At 39.0% G+C, this 15,131-nt stretch overlaps 1 protein-coding gene across 5 annotated transcripts in view; it reads right to left on the bottom strand.

Moving 5' to 3' along the window:
• Window positions 1-10,185: 10,185 nt before the first annotated feature.
• Window positions 10,186-15,131, bottom strand: part of GSTCD (glutathione S-transferase C-terminal domain containing) — a 141,684-nt gene continuing 136,738 nt past the window's right edge. For all 5 annotated transcript variants that reach the window (XM_030564498.1, XM_030564499.1, XM_030564495.1 and 2 more), the window contains exon 12: window positions 10,186-11,272. In XM_030564498.1, coding sequence (XP_030420358.1) covers window positions 11,136-11,272 — 137 coding nt within the window. In that variant the 3' untranslated portion in view covers window positions 10,186-11,135. The remainder of the gene's footprint in view (window positions 11,273-15,131) is intronic.

The raw sequence follows: 15,131 nt of genomic DNA, 5'->3' as shown, positions 1-15,131 counted from the left end.
CTTGTGTTGTAAAGGAGGAAAACTATGCTAATAATTGGATCCCCACCCCAAAAAGTATGATCTTGGGCCCCAATACTGCAAACATTTAGCATGCACCTAACTTTACTCACATGAGCAATCCCATGGCTAGCCTGTGCCAGCTGACTCAGGCTTGTGGGACTTGGGTGATAGTACTGTTTAATTGTGTAGATGTTCAGGCTTGGGCTGTAGTCCAGGGTCTAGGACCCTGCGAGGTGGAAGGTTACCAGAGCTCAGACTATAGCCCAAGCCTGAACCTCTAGATCACAATTCAACAGCCCCTTAGCCTTGCAGGGCTCAGGCTGAGTCAGCAGGCATGGGCCAGCCACAGCTGTCTAACTGCAGAGTAGACATACCTACAGTGGTCTATTGAATTGCTGAAAAGCTTCAGGAAGCAGGTGGGTTTTCAGACATTTTGCAGCACCCATTGAGGGGATCCAGCTTCTTTCCACTCCCTTTTGCACTACAACAGCAGCACAAAGCAGGGGCAGGAGAAGTGGGGGTGAGGGGTAGGGGCCTTAGGGTTCAGGCCACTAATTTATCTATTTGCTGCTTATTGCTGTTTACTTTCATTCAGCTTTATGGGGGTCAAGTTCAGCTTTGATTTTCCTGGTTTTATCCATTTGTTACAACAGCTACCTAATCTTGCTTGTCAGTCATCCTTAGGGAGAGTAAAAACCCCTTTTCTGGATGGGTCGAGCCTGAGGGCATAGAGAATAAATTTTACAATCTGGAAGATCATTAAAACAAAGGAGCATTTTTCACAATGAAAGGAATTACCTGCACTCACATGAAAAGTAGACAATGTTTACAGAAAAGTTACATTACTTAACAAAAGCTATGAATTTTGGAGGGGTTTTAGGTATCAATGAGGCCAACTAAATAGATTTTAAAATAGCTTTAAAGGAAGTTATTAAATAGCTCACAAAAACTGGTCATTGGTCACAAAATTGGGTGACCGGGCAACAAAATGGTAGATGAAATTCAATATGGATAAATGCAAAGTAATGCATATTGGAAAATATAATCCCAATTATACATACAAAATCATGAGGTCTAAAATTAGCCATTACACTCAAGAAAGAGATCTTGGAGTCATCTTGGATAGTTCTCTGAAAACATCCACTCAATGGGCAGCAGCAGGCAAAAAAAAAAAAAAAGCTACAGAATGCTGGGAACCAGTAGGAAGGGATAGATAAGACAGAAAATATCATAATGCCACTATATAAATCCATGGTACACCCATACGGTGGGCAGTTCTGGTCACCTCATCTCAAAAAAGATGTATTAGAATTGGAAGAGAAGAGCAAAAAATGATTGGGGTAGGGAACAGCTTCCATATGGAGGGAGAGAGAGAGGAAAAAAAAGACTGGGACTGTTCAGCTTAGAAAAGAGGCAACTAAGGGGAGGATATGATAGAAGTCTATAAAATCATGAATGGGGTGAGGAACGTGAATAGGGAAGTATTATTTCCTCTGGGTCACCCAATGAAATTAATAGGCAGCGGGTTTAAAACTAAAGTAGTACTTCTTCACACAACATACAGTCAACTCTTTGCCAAGGGATGTTGTGAAGGACAAAAGTACAAATGGGTTTAAAAAAAAGAATTAGATAAGTTCTTGGAGGGCAGGTTCACCAATGGCTCTGAGCCAAGATGGTCAGGGACACATCCCCTTGTTATGGTCATCTCTAAACCTCTGGCTGCCAGAAACTAGGACTGGATGATAAGGGATGGATCGCTCAATAATTGCCCGGTTGTCTTCATTTTCTCTAAAACACCTGTCATTGGCCACTGTTGGAAAACTGAATACTGGGCTAGATGGACCATTGGCCTGACCTCATATGGCCATTCTTATGTTCTTAGCTTTGGTACTGCTCTTTTCTGCATTGCACTGGCTCTTCCATAGCCCATTTTTTATAACAGATATATCGTATTTCATGAAAACCATAGTAGTGGTGTTCTGTGCCTGAACATTTAAACCAAATCTCTGCATGTAACAGTCAAAGAATTAGCTCAATACCCAAATGCAAAAATAGGAAGTCTTCATTTGCATCCAATACCCCAGGTAATTTATCCTGAAATCCTATCATCCCTATATGTAAAGGCTGTGTTTATCAAAACAGCCAGAAAATCTACTTGCAAGCTTCCCCCTACCCAAGGTAAAGAGGAGCTTCTGTTCAGATTACTTAATGACAATATTCAATGTCAGCAACCAGAGGGCCATATTCAGGGAAAATGTGCCTTTTTAAAAAAATGTTGCTTAACTTTTTATATTCAGATATAGATACTGAATACTCTGTAATCCCTTACTGGGCAACAACAGAGCTGTAGACCATTCCATTATAAAGTCTGTTCATCTGATGTCACTGTTGCTCTAATGGCAGCCTGAAGATTCCTCTGCACCAAAATGACTGTATATTCAAGAGTTATGTTGGGACTCAGACCACTGTTTGCACTGCAGACCTCAAAGACAAGAGTGCAGCATTGTCGAGAGATACAGACCAGTGGAACAGACGCTAAAATATGGCTCAATCTATAAGCCATCTCATGGTCAATATTTAGGGATATGATTGAGATCCTGGACACTGTTACATGAGCAGAGCATAATCTTGTGGTTTTAGGGCCTAACCCAACACTCAGTGAAGTCTACTAATGAATTCAGAGATCAGAATCAATATCTACTATTTTCAGTGAGATCACTATAGGTTAATTGTCAATAATAACAACAACAATAATACTTATAGCAGTATTTACATAGCACTTTTAGTTGAGGATCACAAGCATTTTGCAAGCCCTTAAGTTTGATAACACCTTTATGAAGTATGAATTAACTAAGGCACAAAAAAGCTAAAAAAATTCTCAGAAACAGAGGAAGTCAGTGGCAGAGAGAGACAAGAATTCAGCCCCAGTGATATCTTGTGGCAGTGAGTTCCACAGACTAATTCTGCGTTTTATTAAAAAACATGTAAACTACTATATACAATTCTTTTATACTTTACCTTTTTCTTCTTTTTAGGTCCTCAGGCTCATGAGTTCACTCCATATAATGCCACGATATGCACTATTTTGGTGATGTTACCACAGAACATCTTTTGAGGATATTTTCTTTGTAAAACTATAAGAAGATCCATTCGATATAAGCTGTTAAAATGCATATGCATCATTTTATGTAAAAATCTTTAATGTGCCATTGCATCTGCATGCATGACAGGCTGAATACAATCAGGTCTTAAATAAATCTAGTTATAAAACTGCATAAGCAGCCCTTCTCACTGTTCCAACTCCAGCAATGATAAATAACCCACTACTGGATCCATAGTCCAGCAAATGCCAGAAGGCTATGTTTTTAAACACACACTGAAAATCAGTATAGCTGAGCTTTGCTAGAGAGTGTTCCTCTCAAACTTTCCCTCCCTCCCACCTCCAATCCATACACAAGAAGCACCTCACCTCTTTGTAAGATGTTCTTCAATGGAAAGTTGTAAGCAGTACATTTGTTAGATGTTCTTCAATGGAAAAGCAGTTGCTTTCTGACTTTCTTCATAATCCATAAAATATGGCATTTTAATACCAGACTCCTCCACATTTATTACTTAACCATGAAAATCCATCCATTTCCTCCTTGCTTAAACACATTTCACATCAAGACCTCATTTCTTAGCCATAACATGTTCACCCAAGGCCTGGAGAAGCTTTAGAGCCCATCAATGCCTCTCTTTCAGTGTACAGAAGAGTTGCTATTGTGTGGCACATTCTTTAATTCCTTCCTCCAAGGGACTGAATGTGCTCCCTGTGGGGAACGAAAGCCTGGATTGGGTTTTCCACACAGTGGGTCACAGTACTGCCACTGGGGATGGATTTACTGTCCCATCACTTCTCTCAAGAACTCTCCAGGGGTGACATGTAATGCTTTTGCAATTTTCTGCAACATATATTTTACATGTTTATATTTGCATGTTTTGTCCTAGTTGTTTCTTGAGTCTTTCACATACTATAGTGTTTCTGTGTTAATTTTTATTTGCCTAAGGATGTCTATTATGAGATGTTTCCATTTCAGCTTTACTGATATAACTTGGAATTTGGAGTATATAATCATTATGGATTGTGACTTCCTGTATATGACCCAGTGTAAGATTGGTATCAGTTCATGGTAGGTTATGAGACACTGATGAGAATAACATCCTCTTCTCTTTCTAAAATGTGTCTTCTATAAGCCTCCTAGTAAAATTCTAATTATAATCTGAAAATAATATACACAAATAGCAACTATCAAATACTTTAAAAAGTGTTACAGATTTTGATTGCTAAGTAACAATGACTTTCTAAAATAAAATACAGTGCCCTAGAAGTACATTGACATGTAATCCTAAACTAAAGCAGGCTTTTAAAAACTGTTAACAATTTAAAAAATATTCATGGCATGAGATTTGGATTAGAAAACAAGTATTGTGAGAAGAAAAGAAAACCCACCATCACCACTATTCAAAAGGACACCACCACTTAGCAGATGAAATTACAACCTATGTAGTTTGGTGGGAATTTTAACATGAACTATATATGTTGACATGTTACAGTAAACAAAGACAATCAAAGAGCTTTTCTGAAATTAGATTTAAGTTACAGCAAGTGTGATATACATAGCTGGGAAGTAGAAATATCTTTTCTTTTTTATTCACTGTATCTTAAGGCTTTTATGTTTATGAGACTTTAGTTTGTCATCAGTTTATCTCAGTTTCATAGCTACTTGTATTGCTGCCTGATTATCTAAATTGTTTTAGTGCCCAAACAAAAAACCTGATAGGGCTAGATTGTCCAATCATACTGTGTAACTCAAAGTGGACGTTTTTAGTATCAGAAGAGGATAACTGGCACCAAAACTGGTAATCCTGATGCATCAACCAAGGTGTAATGAGGAGCTAACCATGCTCTGAGAGGGCAAATGCACAGAAAAGAAGATGTGATAAATACAACAGTAGGCATAACGAGCAGCGACAGGGGCAGCATTAAATTATTTCTGTGCTCTCAGATCACTTGTTGCCAGATAATCATGATGAACCAGACCTGGCAGAGGAAGTGTACATACATAGCTGATCAACATGACAAGCAAATGACACTGTCTTGTCTTGTAGTATCTTACAATCCCACACATCACGACAGAAAAAGTGAGCTGAAGTTGGGCTCTGTACACTGTGCATCTGTGTTCTTGAATTGGTAGATATGCTTATTTTATGAGATTTCTATGGAAGATCTGGTTAAAACAGAGTTGCAATACATTCTAATATATGTATGCCCCTAGATTATTTTATGATCAATCTGTGAAATGCTTTCCCATTGTTAATACATTATTGACTTTCCACTGTGTTCCTGTGTCTTATTTGCTTTGGCCACACACTGTACACAGTTGCTGGCTGTGTTCTCCATGTTGTCATTATGTTAGACATTAGCCTTGGTGCTTGTATGAGCAATGACCCATGTTGCTTCGGTGTCTGCTCCATTCTGGTATCTCATACTTTTTACCAGATTCATCCATCTGTGACAATGCTGAGAGCTTGTTCTGGGTTTATACCTTTTTTTCCACTTTTGCTGCATTCCAGAGCCATTTTCCTCTGCTGTTTTACTGTTAGTCTTGGTAACCTATTTGTTTAAGGGGAGAGGGTTTCTGGGTGATGCCGTTTAGTCAAGACACTTTGCAACAATTTACATACCCTTTTAGCTCCTTATTGGAAATTCTGTGTTCTTTGTAACCTTTTGTTAATTTAACATCTCATTTGTTTAAAGTCAAAAGGTTAAATTATGGTCTCATTAAAGTCAATAGGAGTTTTGCCATTGACTTCAATGCAGCCAGGATTTCCCCCTTTGTGTATACTGAATAGTACTGCTCTAACTCTTAAAACCAGAGGGAGGAATGACACTGACAGTTTATCCCTGTAATATTGGCAGGGAAGCCGCTAAAACCATATGGGGAGTGTACTGGTTGGGGGGAGGATAGAAGATGCCATCTATTGGAAGCAGGAATGTATGGTAGGAGTATTGGAGTTTAATGACTCAGGGCTTGTGACTGAAAAACAAGACTGAATTTTGGTAAACTTTCAATTCTGGTGCCTGGCTTACATTTCTAAAGAATATTGAATAATGGCTAGAAACTTATTTTTATTAAGTTAGTTACTAAATAGGTTAGTACTGGAATGGCCACTAATTAATATTACTGGTACTCAGTATTTGTATTAGTAGCACCTAGGGACCCCATAGCAAGCATCAGGCCACACTGAAGTAGGTGCCGTACAAACTAGTAATAAAGACCGTCCTTGCCCTAGTGAGGTTCACAATCAGGGCTTGTAACAATGTGCAAAAAGTAGATGAAACAGACTAATGGGTGAGGGCCAAAGAATCTATGAAGAATTTAATCTCTGGAATCACTGACTGTTTAGTCAGTTAACAGAAAAACCTCAAACTGTTCAGTTTTGCTCCAAATGATCTCATCTCAACCACTAGTTCTAAGGAAGTAAGAAAGTACGTAACATATTTAAATTCTTGAGCCCATGTTTGTTTTAAATTACAAGTTAGCAAATAAACCATTTGACGCATATTACAAAAGTCCGAAGTCTGTTACTTTTCCACTCAAAAATGGTTTGAGTGATTTACTATTAATTTACCCAAAATATGTTTCCTCAAGCCTGAGCTGAACCAGGAAATTTTCCAACATTTTCTATTATTTTGAGTGGAACCAGGGATTGTGGGAAGGGGCAGCTTTTTACACCTTTAACTATGGAGTCATGCATCTGGTCAATTAGAGAGACATAATTAAAAGTCAAATGAAAAAAGTTCTGAGCTTCACCTTTTGCATATAACTTTAATCAGTTATTCATTTAGGAAACCTAAAGTTTCATTTAATGTTTTGGTATAATTTCAAAATTTACTAGAAGCTACTGAATTTAACCCATGAAAGCCACTGATCATTTAAGTGAAAGTTTTTGTATGTGGAATGTTTTTGTATATCTCCTTTTTGTTAATGTACTGTATAAATACCACTTTAAAGCTAGCCTTGTAAATAGGTAAAACATGTTATTAGGAGCCTTCACTCTTTTCAAAGTAGCAATTTTGGGATAATCTAGAGCAGCAGTTCTCAACCTGCGGCGCATGGGTCACATGCAGCCCAATTAGCACATAGCCGCTGGGCCGTACAGCAGAGTCCAGGTTCCCAGCTGCCGGCTGGCCCCACATGCCAGGATCCAGGGCTGCCGGCTGGCCCCACGGGGTCGGGATCTGCTCCTGGCCCCACTATGTGGGGTCTCCGGGCATGAGGCGCTGGGCATAGGGTGTCTGTCGGGGGGGAATTTGGAGGGAAAGGAGTGGGATGCTGTGGTTCTCAACCTGCGGCTCACCATGATAAATAGGTTGAGAACCACTGATCTAGAGGAATTCAGATTGAGTCACACACCAGCAAACATGGAATCACATACAATGATCACAGGTTCATGGGCGAAAACATGATTGCTGTAGAAATCACATATAGAACTTTCAACTTTACTATTATCTGTGCTTACAGAAAAGATTTAGGAACATTTGTAAAACTGAGGGACTGTCACCTTACGTATCCAATAATCTTTCAAGGAAGAACACAATTCTAAAAAAAGAACAGGAGTACTTGTGGCACCTTAGAGACTAACAAATTTATTTGAGCATAAGCTTTTGTGGGCTACAGCCCACTTCATCGGATGCATAGACTGGAATATATAGTGAGGAGATATATATATGTACAGAGAACGTGAAAAGGTGGGACTTGCCCGACCAACTCTAAGAGGCTAATTAATTAAGATGAACTGTTGTCAGCAGGAGAAAAAAAACTTTTGTAGTGATAATCAAGATAGCCCATATCAAACAGTTTGACAAGAAGCTGTGAGGATACTTAACATGGGGAAATAGATTCAATGTGTGTAAAGGCTCAGCCATTCTCAGTCTCTATTTAACATTTCTAGTTCAATATGGTTCTAATAAATGAAGAACGGAAATCATGGGCAAAGCATGTTCACTAATCCCAAACAAAAATCTTAGCTGAAAAAAGCAGATAGTATGTATAAGAAAAAAGATAAAAAAAAAATTATAATGAGAATAACTGTGCTGCTTGGCAGGACCTGCTGTTTGTCACATTTATATTATTATATTACAAGATCATATTAATCCTTTGAAGTCTGGTATCCAAAGTGCCATTTCTGCTATTGATTCCATAAGATTACTTTTGAAAGCATGTTCTAAAGGTCCATCAGACAACTAACTGGAAGTCAAATATTCCTGTGCCCGGAAAAAATCACAATCTAGAATTTTTGCAGCCCCACGAACAAAATGTTTTACATGCATCACTGTAGAAACGAGTAATAAATAATTTGACAACAAATATGTCTTTCATAATTAACTAGTAGATCAGTTTAACAGAACAATATCAAGGTCCTCTTCATGCATTTCAATAAGATTGAATTAAGAAGATAATAAGGACGCATACTGCCAGCACCCAGGATGTACGTATTTGTGTATTAGTTCCACATAAATACAGCAATGCTAAAATGTATTGAGAGATTTAGAAAGCAGCTAACTCACATAACAGAAACACAGAAAGAAAAAGGACAGAAATAAAGACATCCACACACAGATGACTACTTGACGTTTGGCCAGAATTTTCTTCCCCGCTTCCTAGGATTACTGGTTTCTTTTTTTTCCCTTTTATTCAATGGGCATCTCGTGGGCAGATGTCTGCAGATGTTAGCTCAACATCAGCTCCCAGCCCCAGCCCCTTCTTCCTTATTCATGGATCCAAGAGAAAACAACAGGTTGTTCAAACAGAAACTCTAGAGATTTTATAAGTATGATATCAACTTATAAATGAAAGTTCATAGAAAAACCATCTGTTACAGTAGGACACTAGACTAGGCTATTGACCAGAAAAGCCTACCCCTTAAATCACTAGGCTTAAAACTAACAGCATAGGGCTTGCTTAGATAGATGTCTCTCTCTGATGCAAGCCTCTAGAATAGACAAATGGAGCTTGCACTGTGTGATTTACCCTAGTAAGTCTTTTTCGGTGCAACATGCAGCGAATAAAAAAATTCCTCTTTCCATACTTTATGCCTGGATTCAGTAGAAGTCAATTTATCTGAGATGGTATCCAGACTTGGAACAAGTTACTGCTGCCTCTAAAACTAACTTCTCTTTGGCCATGCCTGAGAAAATACAGGAGGCATCAGATGCTGTTATATATTTGGGCTAGATTCTCAGGCCACAATGTGCAGTTTCTTCGCTGTTACTAGAATGATACAAGAATAAGATCACACTTTCCTCCCTGAGCTGTCAAGAAGTTACTGTAAAAGCATCATAGTGTAGTCAAAAATTCAAGATGCGGGTACGAAGTGTAGGCCTGCATCTCTAAATGAAACAGCATGTAGGCTTCCATTGTCATTCACACAAAAGGACACCTAGACCCTTTGGAGATGTAACCATAAAATAGATGACATCCACATTGACCAAACCTTAGTTATACTTTAAACAAATTGCAAAATTCACAAATGCACCAAATCAGTAGACCCCTCAAGCAAATTCATTATATTCTATTTTGATTTGTGTTAGTGTCAGTGAATGATGCTACTAATTTAAATTAGGATATAAAGATGCTACTACACAAGAGGTTCATTTTCCTTTTACTGTAACATATATATGGTTGATATTTTCACAGGGTTCCCATAATGCAACTCTGTACAAATTTTAAATTTAGTAAAAATAAGTGAAGATGACAGATAAAAATTCAGCATTTCCAAATATAACCATTTCTCTGTTTTAGGAATGGCTCAGACATCAGCCAGCACTGGCAATCAGTTTCTCAATCTAAGATGAAGAGCAATCCTTGGCAAGGTTAGCAGTGAGGTATGAGGCATATAGGTGTCTTTTTTTTTTTTTTTTTTGTGAATAATGCAGATTCAATGAAAAACACATTTTGTGAATTCATGTCAATTTTGCCAAAATTATTTTCTTTAAAAAAATCTAAAATATCTAAATGTTTTGTTTTGACATTTTTAAATGAAACATTTTGATCTTTTGATTCAAAATTACTTTTTATTTCAAAATTTCCTTTAATTTTATTAAAAATGTTAAATGCTCAAAATGGAAACAACACATTTCAATTCAGGACAAATAAAACATTTTATTCAACCTGAAATTATTATCATCATTTGATTTACCAAAAATGTTGAAAATTTTAATTTTCAGAATAATCTGAAACATTATTTTTTCTTTTTGGCCAGCAACCAAAAAACTCTGTTACAAATCCACCTCTAAGGAGGCTCACATAGTGTCTGCCTGTCTGTCCATCCAGTGGATAAACAGAAAGGATTTTGCTCTCAGAGGTGTCCCCTCTCTCAGATTCCTGAGCACAAAATTCTCATGCCACATATCCAAATAAATTTAAAATGTTAAAAACAAATTAAGAGATTAAAAATATGCATTTTGATGAATAAAATGATGCAGAAAGTATTTCAAGGATCTTTATGAAAAACAATACTGTTCAACAATGCAGATATTTTATAACAAAAAGTCAACAAATGCCATACAGTATGTACAATCTATTATTGTATAGACTGCTCATAAAAAGTCACATCATAAATATGTGACTAGATTTTTCAAATTTAAGTACAAAACATTCTGCAGCTCTTACTGTCCATCTGGAGACCTACATTACTGTCAGATAAATACTTAGCCCATGAACATAAATATGGTTTTGAGCTGTATTTTCAAATGTGAAAGCCTAGCAGAGATGGCAGTACTTAAAAGAAAATCACCTTTCCAGCAATGAAACCAAATCTTTTCCAACATTTATTGGTGGATATTACTCTGTGGGCAGGTGAATGGTTCAGAGGATTCTCATTATGAAAGCCAGCAGTCATTTAATAACATATTACAAGTAGGATTTGTGATGCTCTGTAGGCAGCCAACTTTCCAAACCTTTTCCTGCTACTTCCTTTTCCGAAGACCATGGGTTCAGGATGTTTGATGTCTGCTTCCCAGCAGTTTGAACCCCTGGATGTTATCAGGCATGACTGATGCCTAAATTAAAATCAAATATAAATCTTTTAACCTAAATAGGGACACCCACTACCAAGTTGTTCTTTGGAGAGCAACTTTCTGGCTCCATGGACATCACTTGGACAGAGTAGTTGCATCCTTCTGCAGCCCATGCCCGATCCAGATCCACCAGCCCCATACAGTGTTTTCCTAGAATACCAGAACAAAGACAGCAACATTAAAAGACTTCCTTATTTTTTAGTAGAAATTTATGATGTACAAAGAAATATTCCTTTTGGCATTAGAATCACAGAAGATTAGGGTTGGAAGAAACCTCAGGAGGTCACCTAGTCCAACCCCCTGTTCAAAGCAGGACCAACCTCAACTAAATCATCCCTGTCAGGGCTTTGTCAAGCCGGACCTTAAAAACCTTTAAGGATGGAGATTCCACCACCTCCCTAGGTAACTCATACCAGTGCTTCACCATCCTCCTAGTGAAATAGTGTTTCGTAATATCCAACCGAGCCCTCCCACACTGAAACTTGAGACCTTTGCTTCTTGTTCTGTCATCTGCCACCACTGAAAACAGCCGAGCTCCATCCTCTTTGGAATCCCCCTTCAGGTAGTTGAAGACTGCTATCAAATCCCCTCTCACTCTTCTCTTCTGCAGACTAAACAAGCTCAGTTCCCTCAGCCTCTTCTCGTAAGTCATGTGCCGCAGCTCCCTGATCATTTTCATTGGCCTCTGCTGGACTCTCTCCAATTTGTCCACATCCCTTCTGTAGCGGGGGACCCAAGACTGGATGCAATACTCCAGATGTGGCCTCACCAGTGCCAAATAGAGGGAAATAATCACTTCCCTCAATCTGAGGGCAATGCTCCTACTAATGCAGCTCAATATGCCGTTAGCCTTCTTGGCAACAAGGGCACACAGCTGACTCATATCCAGCTTCTCATCCACTGTAATCCCCAGGTTTTCTACAGAGCTGCTGCTTAGTCAGTCGGTCCCTAGCCTGTAGCGGTGCATGGGATTCTTCCATCCTAATTGCAGGACTCTGCACTTGACCTTGTTGAACCTCATCAAATTTTTTTTGTCCCAATCCTCCAATTTGTCTAGGTCACTCTGGACCATATTGCTACTCTCCAGTATATCTACCTCTCCCCCCAGCTTAGTCATCCGTGAACTTGCTGAGGGTGCAAATCCATCCCATTATCCAGATCATTAATAACATTAATTAACACTGTTCAATTACTAGTGACATCAGAAAAACTTAGCAGTACATAACTTAGAATCTAGAAGCAGCCTAATCCAGATGTACCCACATCTCTAAATCTGCTTTCCCTCATTTCACCTATATTTTTATTTACACTCGCCAAGGGACAGTAGGTAACTCCTCGCCATGGAAGTCTCTGGAACCCATTGGCCTGCTAGGGGAGAGGGTGGGCGCAAGTGGGGCAATTTGAGAGTTTTTCAGGGCCCCTGGAGCAGGGTCTTTCACTTCCTCCAGGGGCCTCGGAAAACTCTCACGGGGCTTGGGCCCCCGGAGCTTCTTCCGTTCCAGGTCTTTGGCGGCATTCAGCATTCTGGGACCTGCTGCTGAAGTGCCCCAAAGACCCGTGGCAGAGGGTCCTTCCGCCCTGCGACCCACCGCCAAAGTGCTGGGTCTTTGGCAGCAATTTGGCAACAGGAGACCCCAGGCCCCTTGAATCCTCTGGGTGGCCCTGGGTCAGGATGGAATTTTTTCTGCCATAAGGCAATTGGAAGGGCACCTGGGAGTTTTTTGCCTTCCTTGCAGCACCTTCAAGCCACAAGGGGTTGAGTAGGAACACAGTTAATTTCTAACTGAGGTACAGCGGTGGAGTTGTTTATTCTTTGCAACTTGCAGCCAATTTCCAGTGCAATTAAGAGAATAAAATGAATGGTTCCCAATCTTGGGCTTATGTGATAAGGTGAACCTTTGTGGGTCAAAGTCCTCATCCTGCTGCAACCCCTGTCCCTCTCGCAGGGGGGAAGGTGCTAGCACTGAGAGAGAGCAGAGTACTGGGGGGTAGGCTGAGGAGAGCCTAGCCTCCATTGTGAGCCTACCTAATGCCAATTATGGATTATATGGTAAAGATCCCTGTAACCTTTGTATTGAAACCAATTAAATGCCCGGTATTGGAGAGTATGAATAGTGGGCAGGTAGTGTCCCCTCCCCTATGTTACAGTTTAATAAAAATTGCAGACTGCCGCTTAATTCTATGTATGTCTCTGTCAACATCAGTTACATACAGTCTAATTACTTCTAGAAATGGAAACGAAAACTTCATTTTAGAAACATATTTGGGAATAAATCTGAGCAACTGTAGAGGAAAAGTCTGAATTGTTCTTGGTTTAGAATTTTGTAGGATAGTAAAATAAAGCCAAAGGTATATGTTTTCCATACAGATCTCAGGTGAATATTATTCAATACATTTGGTTCCTATCTATGTCCAAACTATCTGAATGATAATTCACAGAAAAGGTGGAACTTTCAGCATTTTCACAACTCTTACAAGAAAGTTTCATCAGTTTCTTGAGCTGTATTAAAGATTCATGATTATAAAGTCCTGAACAAGATGCAAAAGCTACTCTATCCTCTCCTTTTCATGTTCCTATGCTCTTATCTATGGCTTGATAAAATAATACAATTTAATGCATTTGGGATTGGAGAGTCATTACAGTACATTCCACAGATGCAGAGCTGCATATCATATTTAAACATTTCTCTTTAAATATTAAGCTGTACTGAGTTCAATCTACTTACTATTTTTCCATAACAAATGGATGGTCACAAGCATTTTCTTCTGCATAATTAAAACGCAGATTGCTGAGTTACACAGAAAACATAATGCTTCACCTCTACTAAGATGGTTCCAGCGGTTGGTGGAATTTGGACCCCTCAGCTGATTTTAACATGAACACAGCTAATTCTGACTGGTGGCTTTGAACACAATAGAGACACAGATTGGTTGGGAGTGATTAATGGGGTAGGGTGGGTGGGAATAGTTCAGGGATGTGACAGTCCGGCAGGTATGGTTTGCTTCCCTGATATAGATCTTTCCCTATCACTCCCATTTTGGCAAATGGATTACAAATCTTGCCAAGCTTGGTCTGTGTTTAGTTGCACTGTAGCACTGATCCTTGCGTTTGGGGTTAGGAAGAAAATGTCCTTCCATGGCACACTGACAAAATTCTGTGCACATGTACGCACCATGTGATTACAGTGAAGTCATTGTTACTTATTGTTCATCTGGGAGTCTGGGTTGGAATATCTGTCACAACTTTGGTCCTGTTCCCCTGCTGGTCTCACTGGGATTTATCTTAGATATATGAGCCAGTACTGGGATCAGATAGGGATTACTAGGTAGGCTGGGTTGATACTTGTGACATCACTGCTTGGGCCTGGATGCTATTATTGGGCACAATGTGTATCAAAATGCCCAGTCTGCACCACAGAGAAGAGTGGGAAAGGAAGTGATTATGTTCTGATGGAGGAGGTACAGAGGTCTTCATTATTTAACAGGGAATTATGTTTTTCTGGGTAACTGTTTGGGTTAAATCAGCAATTTTTTCATCACAGATACCCGACAGTAATTGGTACTATATAACTATCACTGATAGATAAACAGGCTGAACTGTTGTGACCAGGACTTTAAATTTGAGGTGTTTATCTGGTGACATGTGAGCAGTATGAAAAGTCAATAAACCCGTACTATTTTACAGAAGTTGTGTGACCCACAGTAAGCATTGCTACATATATCATTTTTTCTCAACCTTAAAAGACTGGAAAAAAAAAGCAGAATAAGCCACTTTCTCACTATCTACAAATATAGAAAAAAAGACACACACATCCCTCCAAAATTCTTCCCATGTTTTCAATCATTTAAAACTCTTTGTTAAAAAGAAAATCTGAAGTGCATTTGATGTAGCTTTTTAATAGCTGATCTTGTCTTGTCATAAGAACATGAATCTAACATAAATGTGGTCTGACCTTCAGTTTAAACAAAACTTAATCCATAGCAACCACACCTCCATAAAGATTTTTCA

This window comes from Gopherus evgoodei, chromosome 5 (assembly GCF_007399415.2).
Source record: "Gopherus evgoodei ecotype Sinaloan lineage chromosome 5, rGopEvg1_v1.p, whole genome shotgun sequence".
In the NCBI taxonomy this organism is placed as follows: domain Eukaryota; kingdom Metazoa; phylum Chordata; order Testudines; family Testudinidae; genus Gopherus; species Gopherus evgoodei.
Note: the sequence above shows the minus strand (reverse complement) of the source record. Positions and strands in the feature narration are given on the sequence as shown.